Source organism: Panthera onca, chromosome A2, assembly GCF_046562875.1.
Source record: "Panthera onca isolate mPanOnc1 chromosome A2, mPanOnc1 haplotype 2, whole genome shotgun sequence".
NCBI lineage: Eukaryota > Metazoa > Chordata > Mammalia > Carnivora > Felidae > Panthera > Panthera onca.
This window is the reverse complement of record NC_138340.1, coordinates 81,741,104-81,766,154: the sequence shown is the minus strand read 5'-3', so window position 1 is coordinate 81,766,154 and position 25,051 is coordinate 81,741,104. Positions and strand designations below refer to the sequence as shown.

At 39.1% G+C, this 25,051-nt stretch overlaps 1 protein-coding gene and 1 long non-coding RNA gene across 4 annotated transcripts in view; one reads left to right on the top strand and one right to left on the bottom strand.

The window, feature by feature from the left end:
• CCDC146 (coiled-coil domain containing 146) overlaps nt 1-25,051 on the bottom strand; it is a 114,819-nt gene that overhangs the window by 8,256 nt on the left and 81,512 nt on the right. For all 3 annotated transcript variants that reach the window (XM_060632285.3, XM_060632286.3, XM_060632287.3), the window contains 11 exons: nt 23,159-23,216; nt 20,845-21,021; nt 18,892-18,965; nt 17,740-17,967; nt 16,704-16,890; nt 10,502-10,597; nt 9,720-9,890; nt 8,421-8,509; nt 8,167-8,331; nt 5,824-6,048; nt 3,807-4,035 (listed from right to left, as the gene is read on the bottom strand). In XM_060632285.3, coding sequence (XP_060488268.2) covers nt 3,807-4,035; nt 5,824-6,048; nt 8,167-8,331; nt 8,421-8,509; nt 9,720-9,890; nt 10,502-10,597; nt 16,704-16,890; nt 17,740-17,967; nt 18,892-18,965; nt 20,845-21,021; nt 23,159-23,216 — 1,699 coding nt within the window. The remainder of the gene's footprint in view (nt 1-3,806; nt 4,036-5,823; nt 6,049-8,166; nt 8,332-8,420; nt 8,510-9,719; nt 9,891-10,501; nt 10,598-16,703; nt 16,891-17,739; nt 17,968-18,891; nt 18,966-20,844; nt 21,022-23,158; nt 23,217-25,051) is intronic.
• LOC144615640 (uncharacterized) overlaps nt 6,322-25,051 on the top strand; it is a 52,340-nt gene continuing 33,610 nt past the window's right edge. The window contains exon 1 of the long non-coding RNA XR_013554008.2: nt 6,322-6,371. This is a non-coding gene — a long non-coding RNA (uncharacterized LOC144615640). The remainder of the gene's footprint in view (nt 6,372-25,051) is intronic.

Genomic DNA, 25,051 nt, shown 5'->3' with positions numbered 1-25,051 from the left:
TTTTGTTTCCCTTCCCTTATGTTCATCTGTTTTGTCTCTTAAAGTCCTCATATGAGTGAAGTCATTTTTGTCTCTCTCTGACTGACTCATTTCACTTAGCATAATACCCTCCAGTTCCATCCACGTAGTTGCAAATGGCAAGATTTCATTCTTTTTGATTGCTGAGTAATACTCCATTGTATATATACCACCTCTTCTTTATCCATTCATCCATCGATGGACATTTGGGCTCTTTCCATACTTTGGTTATTGTTGATAGTGCTGCTATAAACATGGGGATGCATGTGTCCCTTTGAAACAGCACACCTGTATCCCTTGGATAAATGCCTAGTAGTGCAATTGCTGGGTCGTCGGGTAGTTCTATTTTTAGTTTTTTGAGGAACCGCCATACTGTTTTTCAGAGTGGCTGCACCAGCTTGCATTCCCAATTATTGTATGTATTATTAACAATTGATATTTCTGTTTCTTAATTAAGAAATTAAATAAGGAACAAAAATATGGTGCTTGTTTATCAAAGCAGTACCTTAATTGCTCTGGTTTCCCCATGGGTCTTTGAGGAAAAACTGTTTACTTTTTTTTTTAAGTTTTTATATAAATTCCAGTTAGTTAACATACAATGCAGTGTTAGTTTCAGGTGTAGAATCTGGTGATGCAACACTTCAATACAACACCCTAGACTCATCACAGCAAGTGCCCTCCTTAATCCCCATGTTTACTTTATTGATATAAAATAGTGTTGTGCTCTAAAATAGTTCACATGATTTCCAAGATCCCTGAAAAGGAGCCATTATTATAAGCACCGGGAAAATATGACTCATGATAATCCTTGGATTAGACTGTTGGACAATTAAAAAATGTTTCAAACAACTGAGAAAATGAAAACCTTAAGAGAATTCTGGAAATGATGCAAAAATGGGAAGACTTTACAAAAAAAACCCAAAAACATTGCAGCTGTAACAAGTAACAGGATGTGACAGGGATCTGGCACAGCAAGGCAGAGTACAAAAATGACTTGCCTAAAGCTTTAAATTTCATATCATGGCCTTCAAAGGACCCACGTGATTAGTGCTAAGTAGACAAATAATTAAGTGCAGTTGGAAGACTAATGGGAAGCTTTATATTCAACAGTTTTGTTTTGTTTTGTTTTGTTTTGTTTTGTTTTGTTTTGTTTTGTTTTAGAGATGGAGCGTGAGCAGGGGTGGGAGGGGCAGAAGGAGAGTGAGAGAATGTCAAGCGGTCTCCATGCCCAGACTGGTGCCCATCTCGAGGCTAGATCGCAGGCCCCTGAGATCATGACCTGAGCCAAAATCAAGAGCTGGACACTTAACTGAGTGAGACACCCAGGTGCCCCTGTTCAACAGTCCTTAAGCTTAGAATAACCTGGCAAAACAGGTAACCGATGGTAATACATAGTCCATATTGTCTCAATTCATTTGCAGTCAGAATGGAAAAGGCTCATGTCAGGCATAAATGCATAAATATTTTCCTCTTGGGTAAACTGAATTCGTATTTTACACCAGATAACTGTATAATGAAATGCCAAGTGTGTATTTTTTAAGAACAATGAATTTTATCCATTGACTAGAAGTATTGATTTGCAATTAACACAAATAAAATGCTTACACAATAGAGAGAGAACTTTTCTGTTGTGGATCTTACTGAATTTAAAGTCCTTTTGTTCTGCTGGGCATCTTGATAGTTTGGTATGGACAAAGATGGCCCTGAAGCTGTGTTTTGGGAAGGAGCTAGAGAAAGGCAAATTATTCTGTAAAATCAAGTGGGACAAGTATGGAGTGCCTGGAGGGCAATCTGGGGTGGGGGTGATGTGGAGAGGCAAAGGGGATGAAAGATGGAAAGACAAGCCAGTGAAATGGAGCTAGGCCAGGGTGCTGCATGGGCTAACATACCTGGGGACTGTTACCAGTGATGGGGTGCCCCACAGAGCTCTGTAGGGCATGGATAGCTGATAAGGAATTTATAAGTTCTTTACATTTCTGTAAGGTATCCCATCATACTGTTGCCCCAAATCTCCAATCAGTTCATAGACAAAGATCTTGCATGAATGATTTTGTGTCAGTAAGCTGAAGAAGGAGTGACTCCTGAGTTTTGCACTGACATGGCACGGAAGTGAACCAGGCACTGTTGTGTGTGAGCTGACGAGGGGATCCCCCAAATGAACCACTCACTGGTAGCAGGAGTCAGAGCCATAGGAATCCTGGGGAGGCTACCTTGGAGACCTGAGAGATGCCTAGGGGTGTTTCAACCAATCCATCTAAATTGGGCTACACTTATGGAGGAAATCAATAGGAGAATTTATGGCTCAAAAAATAAACACTGGAATCCTATCATTGATATAGCATTCATTCATTCAAATGGCATAAAACATGGAAGTGGACCCATCATCTAGTTCCACAAAGTCACGTGAATCGCCATGACATGATTAAATGAAAACAAAACAAAACAAAACAAAACACAAACCCAGGATCCACAACTGTCTATAGCATGAGCTAATGAAAACTTTTTACTTGTACATCTTGAAGAAGACCAGAAGGATCTCTTCCAGATTTTTGATAATTTTAATAGTGATTATATATTGGGGATGGAATTTTATTTTTTAAATTTTTTTTAATGTTTATTTTTATTTTTGAGAGAGAGCAAGCAGAAGCAGGAGAGGGCAGAGAGTGAGGGAGACAGAAGCAGGCTCTGGGCTCTGAGCTGTTAGCACAGAGCCCGATGCGGGGCTCAAACCCATGAACTGTGGGATCATGACTTGAGCTGAAGTCAGAAGCTTAACCAACTGAGCCACCCAGGTGCCCCTGGATTTTTTTTTTAATTTTTGTATTTTTTCAAAACTTCATTAACTGAACATGTTTTAATTTTATAATCAGAAAAAACTTGAAAATAAACCTGACATTTTAGAAACCATATTATAGGTTAAAAAATTATTTTTACGTTTGTTTATTTTGAGAGGAATAGAGACAGCACAAGTCAGGGAGGGGCAGAGAGAGAGAGAGGGAGAGAGAGAAAAATCTCTTGGAGACCCAACCAGGGCTCAAACCCACGGAAGCCACAAGGTTATGATGTGAGCCGAAACTCAGAATTGAGCCACCCAGGCGCCCTATTATAAATTAAAATTTGTTCCTGCTGCATTGAGTAAATGGAAAAAAGATCTCTATTCTTTAAAAATAGAAGAAAAAGTACAGTTATTACATGTGAAGAAAGTAGCTTTATATTCATTATTTATGTATATATGTAGGTATTTCATGTTTAACGTTTGTGGCTTTATTCCATTTTTAAAAAGACTATGTCAGAGATCAGGCTATTATATTACAGGGAAACTACAGGGATTAATAAGGAGTCCATTTATATGTGATTGCCAATTAACAAACAAAAATCTCGGCTTTGGAGGACAGGAGTTCTAAAAATGAGAGCAAGATGGTCTTCAGGATCTTTCCAGCAAGCATCAAAAACATAGTTATGCTGGTGGCAGTGAAAACCTGGCTTACTTAAATTTTGAGCTATGAGGAAGCTGAGCAAGAGTTGAGATTTGGGAGGATCTAAATTCCATGGAAGGCAGAAAATGTTTCACGGGGAAAAAAAGACAATCTGTAGCGTGGATGGCTGATTCCACCCTGAAGCAGGGGCATTTTTAAAGAAGACTTATAACTTATGGGTTCGTACAGATACTAGGAAGGGCATAGCTTAATTTACATGTGAGAGCTCAATATGATCTACAAATCTCTAAAGAAGAGGCGGGGGAGGGGAAGCAAATGGCCCTGGAAATGTCTGATGAATATTTTCCCCACCTGAATCTGGAGCACTGCTAAGTCAGCATCCAGGGCCTTCTTGGTTGGCAGTAATTTCTGGGTCACATGAATCTGTCTTTGCTTCTCGGCAATCTTCAGTTTCAGGAATCGGATCTTTTCTTCCAGGACATGTATTTCAATTTCTCCATTTAGCTTCATCTTTTCTTGGATATTTATTTTTTCATAGAAGATGCACACTTCCTCTTCCCGCTCTATCAGCTGAACGCCACTATGGCCAAAAGGAGAGGCAGAGCAGGCTAAGAGGATGTTGAGGTCACTTAGTCATGGTGGTTCCCCCTGGATTTGGGCACCAAATACACATCGACATTATATAATTCCAGAAGGCAAAAGATATTCACTGTTGGCTTTCTAGTTAAACTCCACACTTTTAATTTTCCTGGGGATGGGAAAGGGAGGACTGTTTAGCATCTTGACTCTGAGCTAACCGTGCAGTTGGCTGGTCACGGTATCTCTGCAAATCCCAAAGGTTTTCCTGGGGTGGGAAAAAAATGTCATTCCCCATGCATGAACAAAGTAATCTCATAATCTGATTTTCTGCAGACCCTTTTCTTGGGCCAGACTTGCCAACTGAGCTCTGGGCCAGAAGTACCCAGGCAGGGGGCCAGCGAATGTGTTTCTGCAGCAATTCTGTGTAACTTGCCAGGCCTATTAGGTTCTTTGAAAGTTGAATATTTCTGATGCAAATTGCCCCATAAATAGGCAAAGTCCTGTCCTTTGTAATCATGCCAGGGGAAAGACCCCTCCATGTGAGGAGAATGTGGGAAAGAAACAAAGTAAGAATTTTCTAATTCCAGCCCTACAGGTCTGATCAGGGCCTGGGAACACACTGCTTAACTACTTGTTTTGTGCCAGGAGCCAAATAAGAGGACTTTTTTTTTCTTTCTTTTTTCCCAGAGAAAACACCTGCCAGCTGTTTGAAAAAGTAGTGTTCTTCACACCCTGAAGTTCTTCCCACACTCTGTATATCCATTATCCCAGAGTTCATCTTTAATTGCCTTTATCTCTGTCTCTCTCCCCTCCCTTAAAACATGTATACACATCGTTGTATTTGCTTAATCTTAGCTCTTTGTTTTGTCTCATTTGCCATTCATTGGCTCCTCAGGATCCTCTTACTTTTCTTGACACAAGAAGCCAGGAGCAATGCCATACCACCTGTTTGTACTTTCAGGGTCCAGCACTTAGCACATAACTTCACATGGAGCAGCCCACAATCAAGCCACAATGAACAGAAGATCTGATACCAGATGTAATTACTACAGGGCTCTACAATCTCACATACCACATTTCTCTAGCACAAGCACAGTTACAGTAGCAATTGATTAATGACATAATTGTAGTCTGGAAGAAATAATGCTGTTCTGAAACATCTTACTTGCTGAGAAAATGAGCTGGGAAAATGGCTTAATAAATTTCCTACTAAGACCAAGCCTGTCACAAAAGTGGATACGAGATCCAAAGACTTACTTATGTCAATTATACTGAAATAACTTGATGGTATCCTGAATGGTAGCCTGGGAAAGAACTTTGATCTTTAAGCGGGCAACTTCTCAAACCCTAGTCTTGCCTGTCTCACTTACAAGAACAGAGTTTCTTATTTTCAGGCAAAACACACAGCTGACCCCCTACCCTGCCCCCACAAAAGGCTAATGAAACCTGAATGTCACATGCCCCTCACTACCCACTGTCAAATCCAGATAGAAAAAGGGGCAATATTTGTTTTTTTTAAGCATTTTTTAATGTTTGTTTTTATTTTTGAGAGAGAGAGCGCAAGTGGGGAAGGGGTAGAGGGAGTAGGGACAGAGGGTCTGTAGTGGGCTCAGTGCTGACAGCCGCGAGCCCTGTGTGGGGCTCGAACTCACAAACCAGAACCGTGAAATCATGACCCAAGCTCAAGCCAGTCAACCGACTGAACCACCCAGGTGCCCCCAAAAGGGGCAACATTTCTAAGTAGGATCTCTGGGTGTTTCGTTTTTCACACTAGGTTGCTAGTTTTTACCTTTCATTTCGATGCTGAACGGCTTTTTCGTATCTCTTGCGAAGTTGCACCATCTCCTCTTCAATCACTGTGATCATGTTGGCAAGTCTGTCGATGTTATTTAACTGGACTTCCTTCTTCTCCTTCATTGCCTGAAGTTTTGCTACGATTTTGCACACGTCATTTTGCATGCTTTCTCTGATGGTAACATTGTTGGCAAGTTTCAGCATGGAATTTTGTAACTTTCTATAAAAACAATGGGAAAATGGGTGAGATCATAATTTTCTTTACTTTAAAAACAATGAAGACTTCTGAAACTAGCAACATAGCTCTTGCTTTCAGTATGTCCATTGAAACGACAATAGTGGTACCGTAGTCCCCCCATCCACCGTCTGGCTTTCTGCAGCTTCATTTACCCGCGGTCATCCGTGGTCCGGAAGTAAATGATCCTCCTTCTGACTCTTCAGAAGGTCAATAGTGGCCTAACGCTATGTCGCAACGTCTGCGTCATTCGCCTCGCGTCACGTCATCAGACAGGCGTTTTGTCACCTCACGTCCTCACGAGAAGGGTGAGTACAGTACAATAACATATTTTGAGGCAGAGGGAGAGAGACCACATTTACATAATTGATTACAGTACAGCCGACGCTTGAACAAAACAGGTTTGAACTGCATGGGTCCACTTATATGTGATTTAAAAAAATAAATAAATACAGTACAATACTGTAAATGTATTTTCTCTTTTTTATGATTTAAAAAACAATTTTTTTTTAACGTTTCTTTTTGAGAGACAGAGAGCATGAGTGGGGGAGGGCAGAGAGAGAAGGAGACGCAGAATCCGAAGCAGGCTCCAGGCTCGAGCTGTCAGCACAGGGCCTGAAGGGGGCTGGAAACACCCTCTCCCCCAAATCATGACCTGAGCCGAAGTCAGACGCTTAACCGACTGAGCCACCCAGGTGCCCCTTTTTTATGATTTTCTTAACATTTTCTTTTCTCCAGCTTACCTTATTGTAAGAATACGGTATATAATACATGTACCATACATAATATTTGTTAATCAAATGTTACTGGTAAGGTGTCCAGTCAACAGTAGGCTCTTAGTAGTTAAGTTTGGGGGGGGAGTTAAAAGTTATATGCAGATTTTCAACTGTGCAGGGGGTGCCCCCCGCCCCAACCTGTGTTGTTCAAGGGTCAACTGTATATTGCTACAATTGTTCTATTTTATTAGTAATTATACTCATCTCTTACTGTGCCTAATTTATAAGTTAAACTTTATCAAAGGCATGTAAATATAGGAAAAAAACACAAAATATATAGGGTTCAGTACTATCTGTAGTTTCAGACCTCCACTGGGGGTTTGGAATGTATCCTTCAAGGATAAGGGGGAACTACTCTGGTAGTAATAATGTTTACTACTATAATTATTATTACTGTAGTAATAATGATATTCATTATATGATACTCTTCAGGAGTTTCTATAGTTCCTCCCTCCCACCTTGGATTAGGACACCTTTTCTTTTGTGCCCCAAGCCTCTGCTGCCCCACTTTGCCAAATCAAAAGACTAAAGGAATTCATTTAATGCTCTGTTGAGTCTAGAAAGCTGTCTTTTTTATTTTTTAATATGAAATTTATTGTCAAATTGGTTTCCATACAACACCCAGTGCTCATTCCAACAGGTGCCCTCCTCAGTACCCATCACCCACCCCCCCATCAACCCTCAGTTTATTCTCAGTTTTTAAGAGTCTCTTATGGTTTGGCTCCCTCCCTCTCTAGCCTTTTTTTTTTTTCCTTCCCCTCCCCCACAGTCTTCTGTTAAGTTTCTCAGGATCCATGTAAGAGTGAAAAAATATGGTATCTGTCTTTCTCTGTATGACTTACTTCACTTAGCATAACACTCTCCAGTTCCATCCACGTTGCTGCAAAAGCCAAATTATGGAGAAAGCTATCTGTCTTAATCACTCCACTATACTGCCTTCTGCAAGCACATTAGATGCTTCAAATCTATAACCAGGGAAAGCTGGTTGATGAACATTTGATTGTCTTCCAAATTTGAATGCAAATGATCAAATTTGTGTTTTTCTTTCTAATTTGGTAAATGAAAATAAATAGTGTAAACATAGTGTTTTATTCACTTAAAAATATGGCTATCAGACAGTAGAAGCATAACGAATCACATTCAGATGCTTAGACTGTCATCTGTAAAGCATCTTTGAGCAAGGGCTCTTACAGCTTTGTAAGACTATTATCTTCTACTTTTTACTTTATTCTACTTTATTATCTACTTTATTATCCACAGGGTATTTTAGAGTTCAATGAATCAGAAGAGAAACTTTTGAAAAGACAATAGTTATTATTACACTTACCTTTCTTGAGTAACTGCACTATTTCTTAAAATTTCCAGTTCATTTAATGACATTTTATGCCTTTCTTTTATTTCATTTACTTTCTGGTGAGCTTTGTGAAGTAAGTTAACAAATTTGTTTCTCTCATTTCGAACAGTGTCATACAGTTTAGCAAACTCTCTGAGTCTGTGGAAACACAAGTGTTTTTGAAACTCATGAAATAAAATTCATTTTTTGCCCATCTAACAAGATAAATCGTCATGTAATTCTTTTACCTCCGATGAATTTCACGTTTTTTCTTCTTGTGTATCCTGATTTCAAGATCCTTTGCTTTGATCTCCTTAACAATATTGCTATATTTTTGCTGAAATATGAAAATTATGTGTGAAATTAAGAAAAAAAAAAGCTCAGCACCACTAACATGAATACTCCCAGCTGCACCTGATCTCATTCCTGGCCATTAAGGAGAATTCTATCTTAGCCAGCTGGGTTGTGCAGTTTGGGGTGGGGGTAGGGGAACTGTAAGGGAGCGATCTGAAAATTGCCTGGCCAGCTGAACTGAATTAATTAAGGACAAGAAAGAAGGAGAGAATAGAGCAAGAAAAAAGCCTATATGAGTTGTCTTTGAGGAAAAGTTTGGGAAGCTTTTAAGAGAGCGCAGGAGTGAGTATGGACATCACAGCCGGGCTGGTAAGTGAAGAGTTTGTGAAAGATAGTTGAAGGAAGATGATTTGTAGTCAGTTTTGACACATGTTAGAAATGGAACCCCCTGTGGTATTTTGTGAGAAACAGAAGCCATGATTTTCAGGCGCTTTTCCGAGGAGAATGCCATCCCGTGTCAATGCTTGCTCAGAATGAAGGTTGCCCTCAGAAACAGCCAACATCTGGGTCACAGGGTAAATTCAGGTATTCTCTTTTTGTAATGTGTTATATCATATTCGTTTTTAACAGGGAACCTGTGAACATAATCCCTTTGCGGAATACAATGATTGTCATGTTAGAGTGTTAGCTAGCATGACAGGAGAGTTGTTTTTGTCATTGGTTTCATTGCTCTTTTGTTGGCGATGTTGCACTGGGTCAGCTCTGCTAGTTTGTTGGGAGCCCAGGAAAGTCATGGGGTGGAGTAGTAACTAAGGGAGTTCTCGCATTGGTTTAAACAACGCTGGCTTGGTGAACCTGGGAGGCACGGGTGGGGGGGTGGGGAGCAGTTTAATGCTACCGCTGTTAACTTGTTCTTGGACACATCTCACCATGTGAGATGGTGGGGAATCACAGAGATCTGCCCACTATGTCAGGCCTGTCCCCGGGAGGCACCCACCTTTTTCTTACTGAAATCGTCATGTGCTCGAATCCTCTGCTGATTGCCACTGACGCAGTTCATTTTTCCTCTAGATTGCTGACTACTGCTTATTAAATCCTGAAACTATTTTTCAGTACGTGATTGAGTCTTGTTTGGGGAAACTGTATAGTCAAACTCAAGGAGACAATTACAGCTTTCTAATGAACAGTATGTGAAATTGAGGTTATCCTGAACTTGTATAGTAATTAATGGATGGTTACAAAAATGCAATTACCTGAGCTTTCAGGAAATCCTTGGATTTTTGCTCCTTCTCATCAATTTTGATTTGAGTCATACGGACAAGGTTGAAGGCAAGTTCTCGCATGTTTTCCTGCTCCTTTAAAAGCTTGTTTTCTTCTGCAAGTTGCTGTTCCACTAACTTGGACTCAGCTTCTGATAGGATTTTCTTTTGAAAAACACCATATATTATAACTGATTTGTTTGAAGAAACACACTAGGGCCAGTATCTTAACATTTTTTTAATTTCCTATGTAGAAGTTAGTTTGCTAGAACATAAAACAAAGTAACTTGACTGCTTTAGCTCCAAGTATTTTATCTTAGGAAAGAATGCGCAAGTACTAGCATTTTAATGTGATAGAAGTTTTTCTTAACCAGACTTTGTTTTCAAGTAACTTGAAGAAAAAGAAGAGACATAAAATCATGTTTTAGAATACTTTAACAGTAGCTTGAATAAACAAAATTTGAAAATTTAAAATTAGACATTGGTGAAATAAAACATTTATTGCTTATTTTTAATCCGATTATATAATCAGTAGCCCTTTTATTTTAAAATCTCATGCATTTGTATAATTTTGTTTGTTCAAGCACATCCTTTTTCTCCTGTTTAACGTGGGGTTCAAGTAGACCCTGAGATGAAGAAACAGACCCACATTAAATAGGATCATACTATATTTGATGACTCTCCTATTGATGAAGTTTTGTGGAGCACAGTTAAAAACACCACAACTTCGTATTAATCACCCTTAGATAGAAGCTTAGATAAGAGTCGATATTGACCTGTTGAGCCAAATTCCTCTTAGCCACTTCAACTTCCTTGTGGAGTTCTCTCCTTCTCTCAGATAATGTAGAATCATCTTTAGGGATAGCTTCCATCTGGAAATAAAAATGTAAAACCACTATTTACACAAGAAAGAAATCTTCAATGTCATGTTGTCAACTCCACTGTGTACCTTTTGCAAATGGTGGGCAAATTATTATGCTGAATATTCTTTATGAAGTCATGGTAAACTAAAATATGAAAACCTGCCAAAAATCTATAATTCACAAATTGCAAATATTTCTCCTTCATTTGGAAATAAATCTTGCTAATAATAGCTGCTAACAATTATACAGCATTGATAATGTGTCAGGAGAGGTTCTAAGTGCTTATGTGTATGGTCATATTTAATCCTCACAATAAACCCTATGAGGTAGATAATATTATTCTCTCTAATTGTACAGATGAAGAGAAGGAGGAACAAAGACATTTAAGCAACTTGCCTCAGTGATACAGGTGCAAACCCAGGAGGATAGACTCAGAGTCCATGAATCTAACACTGTATTTTACTGCTTCACTAACTCATAACTCAGCACTTTGGAAACAGGCATGTTCAAGTGATATTTATCATACTTATAAAATATAAATGTTTATGAAATCTTATAGATTAAAAAAATTGGAGCCATTTAGGGGCACCTGGGTGTCTCAGTCGGTTAAGTGTACGACTTTTGATTTTAGCTCAGGTCCCAATCTTGTGGTTTGTGGGATCGAGCCCCATGTTAGGCTCTGTGCTGACAGTGTGGAGCCTGCTTGGGATTTTCTCTCTCCCTCTCTTTCTGTTCCTCCCCTGCTCGTGCACATGCACTCTCTCTCTAAATAAATAAACCTAAAAGAAAATAGGAACCATTTATTAATCTAGTAAGAATACTTGGCTACTCAATATGTAGTAATTTGATGAGTAGCTGGAAAAAAGTTCTTACCCAAAAGAAAAGCCTCTTACATTTTTTTTGTTGATACCTGAAATTCCACCATTACATTTCTATTGTATTGGCTTGTGCTTTTGTCCTCTGCTAAAGAATTTCAGGAGAAAGTAACATTTCATTCTATCAGTTTTTGCTGCCTTTTAGGAATGATATTGTCAGATTCTTTATGATGGAGAAGAAAGCAGAGAGGAGGAGGGGGACACACAACAGCTTCTGGGGAAACACCATCCAAAGACAGGAAGGGTTATCTTCGGGTGCTGACAGCATACTTGAGTTAGAGCAGGTTTAGAGTCAGACTTTTATACCAAAAGCACATGACTCCAACTTGATAGTTTATTTCCTATGTAACAGCTCACACTTCTAGGAACTAAGGTGGAATATTGGCTAAAATCTGTACCAAGAGGGAAAGATCATGCTGTTTAGTGATTTAACAGTGTCTTTCTGAGATTTGTGTTGCTCTCTTAAAATAACTAAGTCTTTGGATGTCCCCAAATCCATGAACTTGTGTATCTTCAGTAGCACCTTCTGTACCCCCCCCAATGCCCAAGATTCCTGCTTCCATCTTACCATGGAGAGCTAGCTACTGAGGAGCACACCCTGGATTAGAAAGACGAGACATGGTCTTGTGAAATCCATATAACAATACACAGAATTTGTGATTTTGAGGAGCAGGTAAATGCTATATCAGGTCAGGAAAGGGACAGCTCAAAGTAGACTTGAATAATCAGGGAAGATTTTATGGACGAGTTAAGAAGTCAGATGGAAAGAGTTTGATTTCTCCTTCTGGAAAGTAGAGTTCTTTCTTTCAGAGGAAGGCCAGCAAGTGTCCCAGTTCCTGTGTACTTCTCTGCCACAGGTGCCCAGAAGCAGGCTACTCCAAATGCTTGGCTCCCAAGTGTAGACAAATCTGTGTATGAATGCTAGCTGGGATGAAGAAACCTTACAAGGTCTTTTCAGAAGATATGATGAGGGCACACTCACTAGCTTCTCTTGTCAATTAAAGCCCCTAATGAACTTTCCTGGTTTCAGGTCTCAGACATTTAGGTTACAAATGTCTGAGCGTTTTGAATTACAAACAATACTGCAATGAATTGTATTTATTTTTGGATTCTGGCTAGCTGCTTCTCTGATACTTTTCTGAAGTCTCCATAAACCTAACCCTCAAGTTTGAGACAGGAATTAAGGATGCTTGGTTTGTGGGAGAAGTATCAAGGTGGGCCATTGGTAGCTTAGCCAATAGCCACCCTCTTCTTTGACCTTACTAATAAGACCCCAGTTTTGTTCATAGCTGCAGTGTATCCTGGATTCCTTAGACTCTTTTGTAGCTGGGGGTGACCAGGGTATGTCAGTGAAATGTAAATGGAAGTCTGCTGGATGGCACCCCTGGGACAGTGATTGTTTTCCTGCTAAAAACACCACCTCAACCAAGCGAGCTGCCATATGCCTTTTATTCTTTGCCCTTCCCCATGTTTGTTTGATCTTATGCCTAAAGGTGGAATGGCTGTCTTTTGACCTTCCAAACAAAATATACACATTAAGGGTGACAGAAAAAAGAGCTAAGAGGATCTTGGGCCTACCTCTGGACTTTTTATTATGTGAATAAAACAGTCCCTTATTTAGTTAAGTCACTATAATTGAGTTTCTGTTACTTCTGGCAGCCAAATTGATTCCAGCTATATTCTAGTTATGTACTAATACTGGGGTGACTTGAGATATTTACCACTACATTTGAGCCTCAGATTGCATATATCAGCAGGTTTTGTAAGCTTATTTATTTTAGTTCTATGTTTGGGTTTTTATAGAGTAGCATTTCACACTTAGAAAAAAAAATGTGTTCATTGTAACCAAACAAAACAAAGGGTTTAAAGTAAGAAATTAAACACCTGCTCCCTACCTTTCCTTCAAATACTACTCCCCACAAGTCATGGTTAATAGTTTAGTGTCTGTTCTTCCAGACATTTTCAGTGCATGAACAAACATCAGTAACCTTCATAAAAGTTAAGAAGTTAGACATGATTCTGTTGCAGTAAACATCCCAATTATTTGATATCAAAAGAACCTCAGTTTCTTTAAAGCTTTGATATTTTCCTAAAATATTTCAAACTTTCACGAGGTTTGTGGCTTGACTTTCTGGAGTCTCTACAGTCAAAAGCAATAGGAGAATCAAACAACTCTCTCTAGGGGGAAAATGAAGTCTGAAGAGTAGTGGGAACTCTTCATACTTACCTTTTATCTCCTTCCTTTTTGGACTGTGTGCAAGGCTGAAATGTTCACTCAGTCTGGGAGTGACTATTTTCAAGTGCTGCCAGCCAGCGTAGGACTGTGGCCAGGCTAATTATAAGTCATGAGGTCAAAGAGGAACATAGTCTCTCATGGAAACAAACTGCACTAGGGCAAAACCAGATTTTTCTCAAAACCAACGAAGGAAGAAGATTTTATTTTATTTTTTAATGTTTATTTATTTTTAAGAGAGAAAGAGAGAGAGACCAAGTGAGAGCAACAGAGGGGCAGAGAGAGAGGAAGACACAGAATCCAAAGCATGCTCCAGGCTCTGAGCTGTCAGCACAGAGCCCAACGTGGGGCTCGAACTCATGGACCATGAGATTGTGTACCGAGCCAAAGTCGGACACTTAACCTACTGAGCCACCCAGGCGCCCCAAGAGGATTTTAAAATACGTTTTCATTTCTGTTCATTTTATATTCAGTGGGTGCTATTTTGTGAATTTAATAGCTAGAGGTGTCCTACTATAAAAAGCTTTTATTTATTAAAATCTGAACAATGTGTGAGCATTCTATTGCAGTCTCCCATTTGGTCAAGGCCATTCCTTATATATATTTGTGTCCAGCCAGATTAACCTGTAGTGGCAAGCCTTATCATCAGAAATAGCTCCCAACTAGCTTTATTGTGCCTTACTCTTAAATATAAGGAGATAGCACAGGGTCTGTGTTTGCCCAAAGTTCCAACTTAGCCGTCATAATGTGCTAGGACCTGGGCTAAGATGGAATAGCTTGTAGCAGACCAATGCTCCTAACAAGAATAACTTGAAAAGTTGGATTAAAAAAATATGTTTGAAGGTGTAAGAGTTGCAAAGGCAAACAGAGTTAAAGTCTTCAAAGCTTCTACCTAGCACTGTCTGGAAAGTAGCAAATTATTACTTTATATGGACTCTAATTAAAATCAAGGATGAATGTTGTAATCTTTAGGCTAATGGGTGGGAAGAGAATGCAGAACTAACTAAAGCATATCTAAAATGGGGGAAATAGGACAATTGAAAGTAGAAGTAGAACAGCTCATTTTTTTTTTTTTTTGATTCATCCAAAAGAAAGATATATAGGAGGGAAAATGGAACATAAAAGAAATGGGACAAAGAGAAAGCAATAGTAATATGGTGGGCAAAAGCCCAAGTAGATCCATACTTACATGAAATGTTTTTGGACTGAATACAAGAACTAAAAGGTAAAAATTTTCAGACCAGATATTAAAAAGTATGTGCTGCATGTAAAGGACACATCTAAGTAAGGACACAGAAAGAGTAAGAGTAAATGGATGGAAAAGGAAATAACAGGCAAAAGCTAACCAAAAAAAGCTAGTATAACTTATAATGTCCTAATATCAAAGGCAAAAAGCATTTCTAAAGAGATTTCACAGTGATAGCTAGAACTGTAATAAAAATATTAGAAGTATATGAGAAACAAAAAAAATAAACAATTTTTAAAAAAAGTATGAGAAACATAAATAACTGTTCTCTTTGTTTTGCAAAAGTGTAAAAAGCATATTTTGCCCCACTGAGATAGGGGAAAAAAAAAAAAAAAGGTTTGTGAATGCCATTTGTAACACTCCTAACCCTAACCAGTTTTGTCCACACCTTGCTAAAGATTAGCGTTTCAGTCAGAATAAGTTAGGTTATGCTACAGAAATAAACAACCCCCAACTATCATGGCTCCAAACCATGAAGTCTTATTTTTTGCTCTGACAAAGCCTATGGACAGTCAAGATGATTGTTCAAGACCACAATTTAAAAAAAAAAATTTAATGTTTATTTTTGAGAGACAGAGCATGAGCAGGGAAGGGGCAGAGAGAGAGAGAGAGAGAAAGAGAGAGAGAGAGAGAGTCACAGAACCCAAAGGAGGCTCCAGGCTCCGAGCTGCCAGCACAGAGCCCAACGTGGGGCTCAAACCCACGAACTGCAAGATCATGACCTGAGCTGAAGTCGGACGCTTAACTGACTGAGCCACCTAGGCACCTGAGTCCAAGACCACTATTGGCTGAGCCTTTGGACTGCTTCCATTTTACAGCACCTATGTATCATCATGTACTTCCACAACTGCTGTAGGAGAGGAAAAAAGCTAGAGGGTCTCACACGGGCAATCAGATATTCCGGGCTGGAAGTGACATGTGTCCCTTCCATCCACAATCTATTGGCCAGAACTAGTCATGTGACTCTGTTCGACTGCAGGGAAGTATACACTTCCCACATGCCCAGAAGGAGAGGAGAATTAAGTATAGCTTAGGATCAGTAGTGTCTAGCAGAGTTGGAAACTCCTGTTTAAATTTCTGAGGTCATGAACCTCCTTATGGTCACAGAGCATGACAATACTGAAAAGAATGGGTATGGTTTTTATACACCCGGCTGCTTCACCTCAGAGACTGCTCTCTTTTCCACCAAAGGATGCATCCTGCTCAAGGACCTACTGCCTTTCAGAAGTGCTTGTTCAATTAGTAGAGGCTGCTGATGGAGGAGAGTGCAGAGGCAACAAGACCAAAAACCCTCACTTGGGAGCACAGAGATAGAAGATACCAGCTATCCTGAGCATCCTCTGACTGGAGTACGGCTAGTTGGAGGTGCAGGCTGACTGACAAACTTTGATCTAGTCCCTGACTATTGCAGTCTGCAGTGACACCACGCTGGATCTGACTCTTTCAACTGGTAAAGACAGTGGTCCACTTGGTCCTACTCTGTAGTGAAGCCTTGAGCTCTTCCAGACCTGGATGGCCTCACTGCTTCCCCTGGCCAAGCTGATGCCTGATTCAAGTAAGACACGTCTCTAACCTTGGGTTAGCAAAAAGAGATCGAAAAATGTTAAGACAGAGCCTCTATGATAGATCTGATGCAGTTTAAAATTAGCATTCTCTGTTTTCCATTTCTTTACTGGTAGCAAAAACAACTTTTTAAGATATCTTTACTTCAAAAAGATGGCACGGATCTTGAAAAATCAAAAAGTGGTGCACAGCACCCACCTCTAATAGAAGCCTTTGATGTAGCGCTTGAGTTTGAGTGAGTGCATCGCAGGACACTTTCAAGAGTAGCTCCATCTTTCTTAAATTTCGAAAATCTCGTTCTTTTTCTCTTTGCTTACGAGAAAGTTCATCATGGTAGTTCTGCTTGTCAATGAGACAGTTTCGTAAATTGAGATCCAAGATTCCTCTGTTCCAGGAAAAGAGAGAAAATGAAAGTGATTTGTCATCAACTGCCCTTCATGCTTCTCAAGACAGCATGCTCAGCATATTCATACAGAACTATCCTCGTATGAGAAACCAATGTTAAATCATGCTAAAAGCCACTTTATTTGTAAGTTGGTATCATTTAGAGTCCCAGGCTAATTAGAAAAAACCCAAATGGAGGGAACCCGGGTGGCATCCCACTAAGCGTCTGACTTCAACTCAGGTCATGATCTCATGGTTCGGGAGTTCGAGCCCCGACAGCTTTGGGCTCTGTGCCGACAGCTCAGAGACTGGAGCCTGCTTCGGATTCTGTCTCCCTCTCTCTCTGCCCCTGCCCCGCTCATTCTCTCTCAAAAATAAATAAACATAAAAATATTTTTAAAAATAGCAGCTCAGCAGAGACAGAGGTTCCCAGTTTCCCTAAAATTTTATTTACAAATAGGAATTAACACCTTCCCAAGGAATTGCGTGGACCACAAAATTATTCCCATTAGGAAAAAGTCATGATTACCTGAGGAATACCATTCATATGTAGGAAAGATCCCACAACTATAGCATACTCCAGTGATATACTTTTCAGAGGCACATTTCAAAAACTTACAATAATATAAACATTGTGTCCTTGAGATTTGGTCACAAGAAATTGAGGAAAATGATGAGTAAACAATGGGGAAAATACTGGGAAATACTTTATTTTTTAATTAAGGTAAAAATCTATTCAAAATTCTATAAACTATTTATTGAATCAACATAAATGTGTTTGAGATTATGTTTTGAATCCTTAAGTAGAAACTGAAGACAAGTTTAGATGACAGACACACATAAATGTAACCTTTCAGTCAGTGAAGTTGCTTCATTCTCTCTGGTCAATTCCAACAGCTTGACCAATTGGTTATATTCTCGTTCTTTTATTTCAAGTAAGGCTCGTTTGCCTTCAACTTCCTTTATTACATCCTCCTTCTCTTCCATTATGGAATTAATTTTGGTTTCAACTTTCTTTAGGAAGTCATTTAGCTCTTCGAGTTCATATTCTAAGACAATCTTTTTCTTTTCCATTTCTCTTTGGAAACATACATACAGATACAGTTACATACATACATGCATATGTGTATACACACACACACACACACACACACACACACACACACACACACGTTTGCCTTATTTCGAGCTCATGCTGTCTCTGCCTATTTTTACTACCTGAAGAGGCGATAGAAGAGCTAGTGGTGAACTCAGAAGTGGGATGAAGATCACAGATGAGCGGGACTTAGGGGTGTCTCCACTGAGTGCCAGTGAGGGCAGTGATTTGTCCAGCCTCCTCACTTCCTCCTTGGCTCCCCACTGCACCACCTTCTGGGATCTACCCTCTCCCTGACCAGCCTTCTTGAACTGACCTGAATCTCTCAACTTTGGTGGTCGTGACAAGGTGGCTTTCAGAACTGTTACTAATGCCTGCTTTCTTCTTTCTCCTTACCAGAGCAATCAAATGGTTTCTCCAGAATTTTTGTTTCTTCATTTATCTTTATTTTTTTGAGCTCCTCTAAACCTTAAGAACTTCCTCCATGATTTCTGCCTCCAAAATTGCTCTGAATGTTTGGGGGTGTTCCCCAGGTGATTAGATGACAAAGTAGAGTTACTGTCATCTGGGCTTTAGGCTTCTGGCTGGCTGACACACCATAAAATTCTACACATTAAAATTCCAATAATTTATCTTTTGCACAGCTCTGTTAACATCTGTAGGGACACTCCATACAGATTCAATTTATAAATTGGAAAGAGACATAAATAAATGTTATGAATGTTAGTAATATGCTGCCTTACTTTCTTTTAATGAACTTGATACACACAACTGAGGCAAGGCTAAATGCAGATATTTCAAAGGTTGTAATAGTAATTTGATGTGTTCAATGGCTAATATTCTCGTTTTAGTGAGCATACACTAACTTAGGGCTGGCAGGGCTTAAAACATAATATTAAGTCATACACTTTTTTGCGTGTTGTTTTTTCTATCTCTTTTCCAATTTGTACAGGAACAGCTTGATGGTGGACCACTTCATCCTAGTAAAGAAAAGGAATGTTACATTATGTAATTTTAGACCAGAGTTAAATAGAAAAGAAGTACAATGTGTAGAATTCTTATCTTCCCCCTACTGTCTAGGGTGCTTTAATTATTTCATTTAATACTCACAGTGACCTTACAAGACATGGTTTGTAACCAGTTTAAAGAGGAGGTAGCTGAGTGTAACGAATACTGTCTGTTCCCTCTATGGATGTCCACCCATCTTTCCGGGTTTGCGGGGGTTGGCTCATGCCTGTTTTCCTCTCCATAGGATCGCCACTGGCTCAGCAGACCTGTCTTCTCAAGGGATAGGGAATGCAGGGAAGGGGGCAGCTCTCTGTGACCAATGACTAATTGATGTGGTGATACCACGGCCCATCCCCCCTGCCTCTGGGTGGAATTCATGGTCTAGAGATTCCCACAGGATCAGGTTGAGACCAGTATTTTCCTGAAAACACATTTTGGCCTAGTTTCTTCCCCCAACTTTCCTGACATTCCTATCAGATTCCCCTTAGAGACCTCCCTCAATGAGTATTTGTCTGAATACTAGAAACTCTGCTTCTAGGGAACCCTAAGACTTGTGCTAAGAAAGCTTAAATAATTTCCCCAAAGTCACGCAGCTAGGAAGTGGTAAGGCCGAGATCAAAAGCTAATTTTGACTAGTACCACTTTTCACTATGCCCTGTGGATTCACAGAAGGTTCTATTTTAGCCTCAAGCCACTTATGTACAGGGCAGGCATTATGAAACAGCCCTTCCTGCCCAAGGATCACACTGGACTTTGGTGCCTGGGGTAATACATGCATGGAGGTTGAACACATCATGGCAGTGAAGTGAATTTATCCCGGGATCTCGCTCAGTCCAGGGGCAGGTCCAAATTTTGTAAGGCTAAGACTCTTATGATTTGTCAGGGGGCCTCTCTAAGATAAAGAGTAAAGAATTATAAATGCTAAATAGGTACAGGGCCTTGGAAGAGGTTCATGCAAGTGAGGGGCCTGAAGCTTTAGCTTTGTTAGGCTCCTCGTAAATCTGTCTCTGCTGAGGTACTATGTTCCAGGTAGCAGCTGGGCACGTCGTGTTTGACTGCTCTAAGACCCTCGAGGAAAAAGTGGTCAAAGTGAATCATAATTGTCATTAAAGCCAATGAGTCTCAGATGTTGTTTCTAAACCAACTCTAGGGGTGTCTGGGTGTCTCAGTAGGTTAAGTGTCTCACTCTTGATTTTGACTCAGGTCATGATCTCACCATTCATGGGATCAAGCCCCACATTGGGCTTTGCACTGACAGCGCCAAGCCTGCTTGGGATTCTCTCTCCTTCCCTCTCTTTCTGCCCCTCCCCCACTCACGCATGCTCTCTCTCTCAAAAATAAATAAACTGTTAAAAAGGTAAAATAATTCTAGGTTATTTAAATTGTTTTGAGAGTTATATATTTTTCAAAATAAAATGAATTTTAATTATTTCCTAAAACATAAATGCATAAACAAAGTCTTAGTCACTTTCATGGGGAAGAGAAAGTAAAGTGAAATCACACAGATAAGGGTAAAGTTATACAAATATATGCAAGAGGTTAGGACATTTGGTTGCTCTTCAAAGAAGTCACTGTGTTTGTGACATCCAATTCTAATGTAGAAGAAAATTCTTAGTGAGGTCTTTTCCCTGGGCCAGGGCTCCAAGTTGGAGAGATCCTGTCAAACACTCTTAAAATTTTTTGTGAATTCCCAGGGCCCAGGTTTAGTTTGATTAGATCAGTCACAATGCTGAATATTTCAGTTTGTGTGATGCTACCCCTCTTTGTCAAACCTGTGTAGTTAATCTTGATAACCATGCATTTTTATGTCCACAGAGGAACAATGTTTAAATATTTATGTAAGTAACACACCTTTAGGTTGACCTGATATTCCAACAGTTCTTCTAGTTCCTTCTGCTCCTTCAGTAATTGCTTTTGCTTAGATGCCAAATCTTCCCGTAAATTTTTGATTTCTAATTTCTTCTGCATTGTTTCCTTACGTAATTCTTCAGTGCTTTCTCTCAATATTCTCATCTTCTTCTCCATTTCCTTAAAAGTCAGGAAAATTATCAGGTTATATAGAGCCTGAGCAAGTATCTGTCTACCTAAAAATCAAATTAAAAATAATTTTACTCACCATTTTGATTATATTTGTTTTGAGTTTCACAAATGACTTCTTCTAAAGTTAAATACAAAAATGACTTCTGACATCTTCAATCAAGGCATGACAGTTGTACTTCATGTATTAAACACTTTACATCAAACTCTTTTTTTTTTTTTACTAGTGGCTCCTTTCTATCCTGTATTTTATTTTATTTATTTTTTTTAAGATTTTATTTTAATCTCTACACCCAACATGGGACTCAAACTCACAACCCCCAGATAAAAAGAGTCACATGCTCTTCCCAGCTGAGCTAGTCTGGTGCCCCTCTGTCCTATATTTTCAATGTGTCCTTTTTCTGAGTTAATTTTTATTTCATACCAAAAAAGCATGAGTGAAAATTTCCAGCCCATTTTCTAGTAGCTTTGTGATTTGACATCAGATGCAAACCATCTTTGACTATTGGGCTTCTGGTTCACCTGAATCCCACATGAGAATTAAAGACTGAGGAGTTCATATTTGGAAAACCCAACCCTTTGTGCTCCTTAATCCCCCTCTTTGTAACCCATTCATATTCTCCCCAAAGGCCCTCCACTCCAGACTCAACACATCTTTGTTCCCTTGCCTGATTATTTGGGGAGTGTTTGACTTATGGGAGAGAAGCCTTGTACTCAGAAAATCTACACATTATTAATGACTGAGCGAATGGATCCATTTAGCCTGCTCTGGGTTTTCTACATATCTCCACCCTCCAATGCTGATGAGAGCGGGTAAAATTGGTGATCCTATGGTCTGGAACTAAAATCCAAAATTCTTTTTCCCATAAAATCTGTGTGGTAAATGGTAGGTAGGTACTTATATAATAATGTATATTTTATATGCTATATATGTATATGTACATATCTATACTCATACACATACACACACATATAAAAAAGTAGTATTTTACTCTATGACAAACAGGTTTTTTTGCCTTGGAATGAAAACACCAACAGCATGCTTCTGAAATATAACCATTCAGAAGGGGGTAACAGTGCAGAATGTAGTGACATTTCTCTTTACTTTGTGTGATAGATCACAAAAAATGTGATCTCACAAAAATGGATTCCCAATTCCTCCTGTTCCTATAGATATTTGTCATTCTTCTCATTAAGAAGTAGAGCTCAGAGGAGCCTGGGTGGCTCAGTCATATAAGCATCCAACTTCAGCTCAGGTCATGATCTCATGGTTAGTGAGTTGGAGCCCTGCATCAGGCTGTATGCTGACAGCTCAGCGCCCGGAGCCTGTTTAGGATTCTTCCTTTCTCTCTCTGTCTCTGGCTCTTACTGTCTTTCTCTCAAAAATAAGTAAACATTAAAAAAAAAAAAGTAGAGCCCGTTTCTCTATCCCTTGATTCTAGACTTAGCCATGTGACTTGCTTTGACCAATGACAGATTACAAAAGCAGAGGCTTGAAAGGTCTTATGCTTTGGGGGTCTGCCATCACTTGAGGCTGTTTTTTTTGAGGCCAGAAACCCTTCCACTACTATGTGACGACTGGTGACATGTGATCTTAGACCAGCTAGCCTGCCAACTGGCTGACAGATGAATGAAGCCATCTTGGACCACCCAGCCCCAGCTGAACCAGCTCAGACCAGGAAACCTCTGTGTAAAATAAGAAATGTTGGCTGTTTTAGGCCACTAAGTTTTGGGGCAGTTTGTTATGCAGGAATGGATAAGTGGTACATCTCCTTTATAAAAATGTCTTATAGTAAGCTTGAGATGTTCAAGAAGCTCTGAGGGTAATAACTATGCAAAAATAATGTTTTTAAGTGCTAACCACAGACACCCCCCCCCTTTTTTTTCTAAAAACAAAGCAGATATTGTCCAACTAAACACAGCCTATATTAGATGCCAAATAGCTAAGCCTGTAATAGGCATCACTATGTTTATTCCAGAAGTTATTCCTTTCAGCATTGTCTATAGTTAAGACTTTTGGATCTTTCAAATGTCTCAGGGTATGGTTGTTGTGATAAACATTAATATTTATCAAAAGGGATATTTGAATCCAGTTGTATTAACAAACTGTAGACCATCTAAGACTTACTCCTGGCTTAGGTATCTTCTCAAATTCTTTTATTATGAGGTTTTTTTCTTCTGTTAAGCTGTTAAAAAAAAAAAAACAAATTTGACAAAGTACAAAAGAGTAAGCTATTTCTGCAGTAATAACTTTCTATTTTCTCTTAGAACGCACTTCCTGTGTTTGTTTGCCAGGGAACCTGGTGTCTGTTCTTTGCGATGGCTTCAGTGACTCCCGGTTAGGTGCTTCCTCCCCAGTCCTCCCACAACACTCACTGCGTATACCAACCCATTAGAACAGTTATCTTATCGCATTATAGCTACTTGGTAGCAGGCCCTTCCCCACTAGACTCTGACTCCTTCCAGGCAGGCTCTGGGTCTTTTCTTTTCTTTTTTTTTTTTTTTATACTACTTGCAATGAACCAATGCCTGCCTGGATTACTGCAAAAACTTCCACAAGCTCCATCAAATAAGCAGATCTCATGAGCCAGTAGATCTGGGAAGTTGGAGCAAAACATGCACACCAGCTTTTATTTTTATGAATTTTTATTTGCAATAATGTAAATTAAGGTTAGTATAATAAGTACGTACCACATGGAATTTAATGTAGGTTAGCTGGGACACAAGTTGAAGTTGAACTTTCAGAGTTTTGAATACTTAGGCCTTTGCTGTTAGAGCTTGCATACACATTGACAATATTTAACTTCCAACCTATTGATCCTACACCTCATGCAGGCTGCCACTAGGGGGTGGTAGTGTGCTGTCATATTTTGATTGTAAAGGCCACCTTAGCGTCCCTGAGTTGGAAAATGGTGACTTGAAGCTCTCCCACAAGATAAAACTCACAGTCTTTCCTTTAAGTAAATATAAAATAATATATTTTTTAAAGAAACATAAGATGGCTAATTCTTTAGGACATTTTAAACTAATTACGTCTCTATCATGTGTTTTTTATTAAGAAAAATTGACTTTCCCTTTAAGAGATGCATATTTTTCTATTTATAAAGAAGTCTATCATTCATAATCCCATCCCATCACAGTTGATCATTTTCATTTTCTTTGTATCTTTTAATTAAATTATATAAAATGTGTATATATGATTGAATCCATTTTTACCTAACATGTAATTAAAGTAGCTTCCCAACTGCAAAACAGTCTTTGTAATTAGTAATTTAATAGTTAGTTTCAAGGTTTCCTAGTGGGTGAGTGTAGCATAATAAAACAATCCCAAACATTGTCCATCTTTTACTGAACTTATATCAGGTAATTTACATGCATTTCTAAACTTCAGAACTTACTACATAGGTATTATCTTCATTGTACAAATGAAGAAAACTGAGGAGTTAAGCGCCTTTTCCAAAGTCACACAATCAAAACTAAACTGACATTCAAACCTAGAAATTGAGCTCTGACTCCACGGTGCTTTTCAGTATCAAGCTGCCTGCCTGTGGAACACATTATTATTTAAATATTCCACTATTTTTAGAATTTAGATTGCTTTCAGTTTTTTACTCTTAAAAGTAATCATTTAATACATATTCTTGTGCATTAATGTCTTTTTTCCCCCTCCTCTGGATTCTCCTTTTTGCATGGCATTACTGAGATAAAGAAAAAATACTTTTGTGCCTCTTGATATATATCAACTTCTAACCTTTTAAATTGACATCAAACTTTAAATCTGTCTGACATTTTCAGCTTTCCTGACTAAGGGGTGCTTCAGTGTCAAAGCTACTCAGGATTTATTTTTTTCTGCAGCAAGAGAGTCCTAACTGAAACCATGTCCTCAAAGGTTTTTAATTTTAAGGACTTGGGAGTGAAGAGACAATGCAGGAAACCCTGTGTGTGGCCATGTGCAAGAGATATTTTTCACTATCAGTAGTAGAACCAGTCTGAATTAGTGGAAGTTGCAAGAGGTAGATTT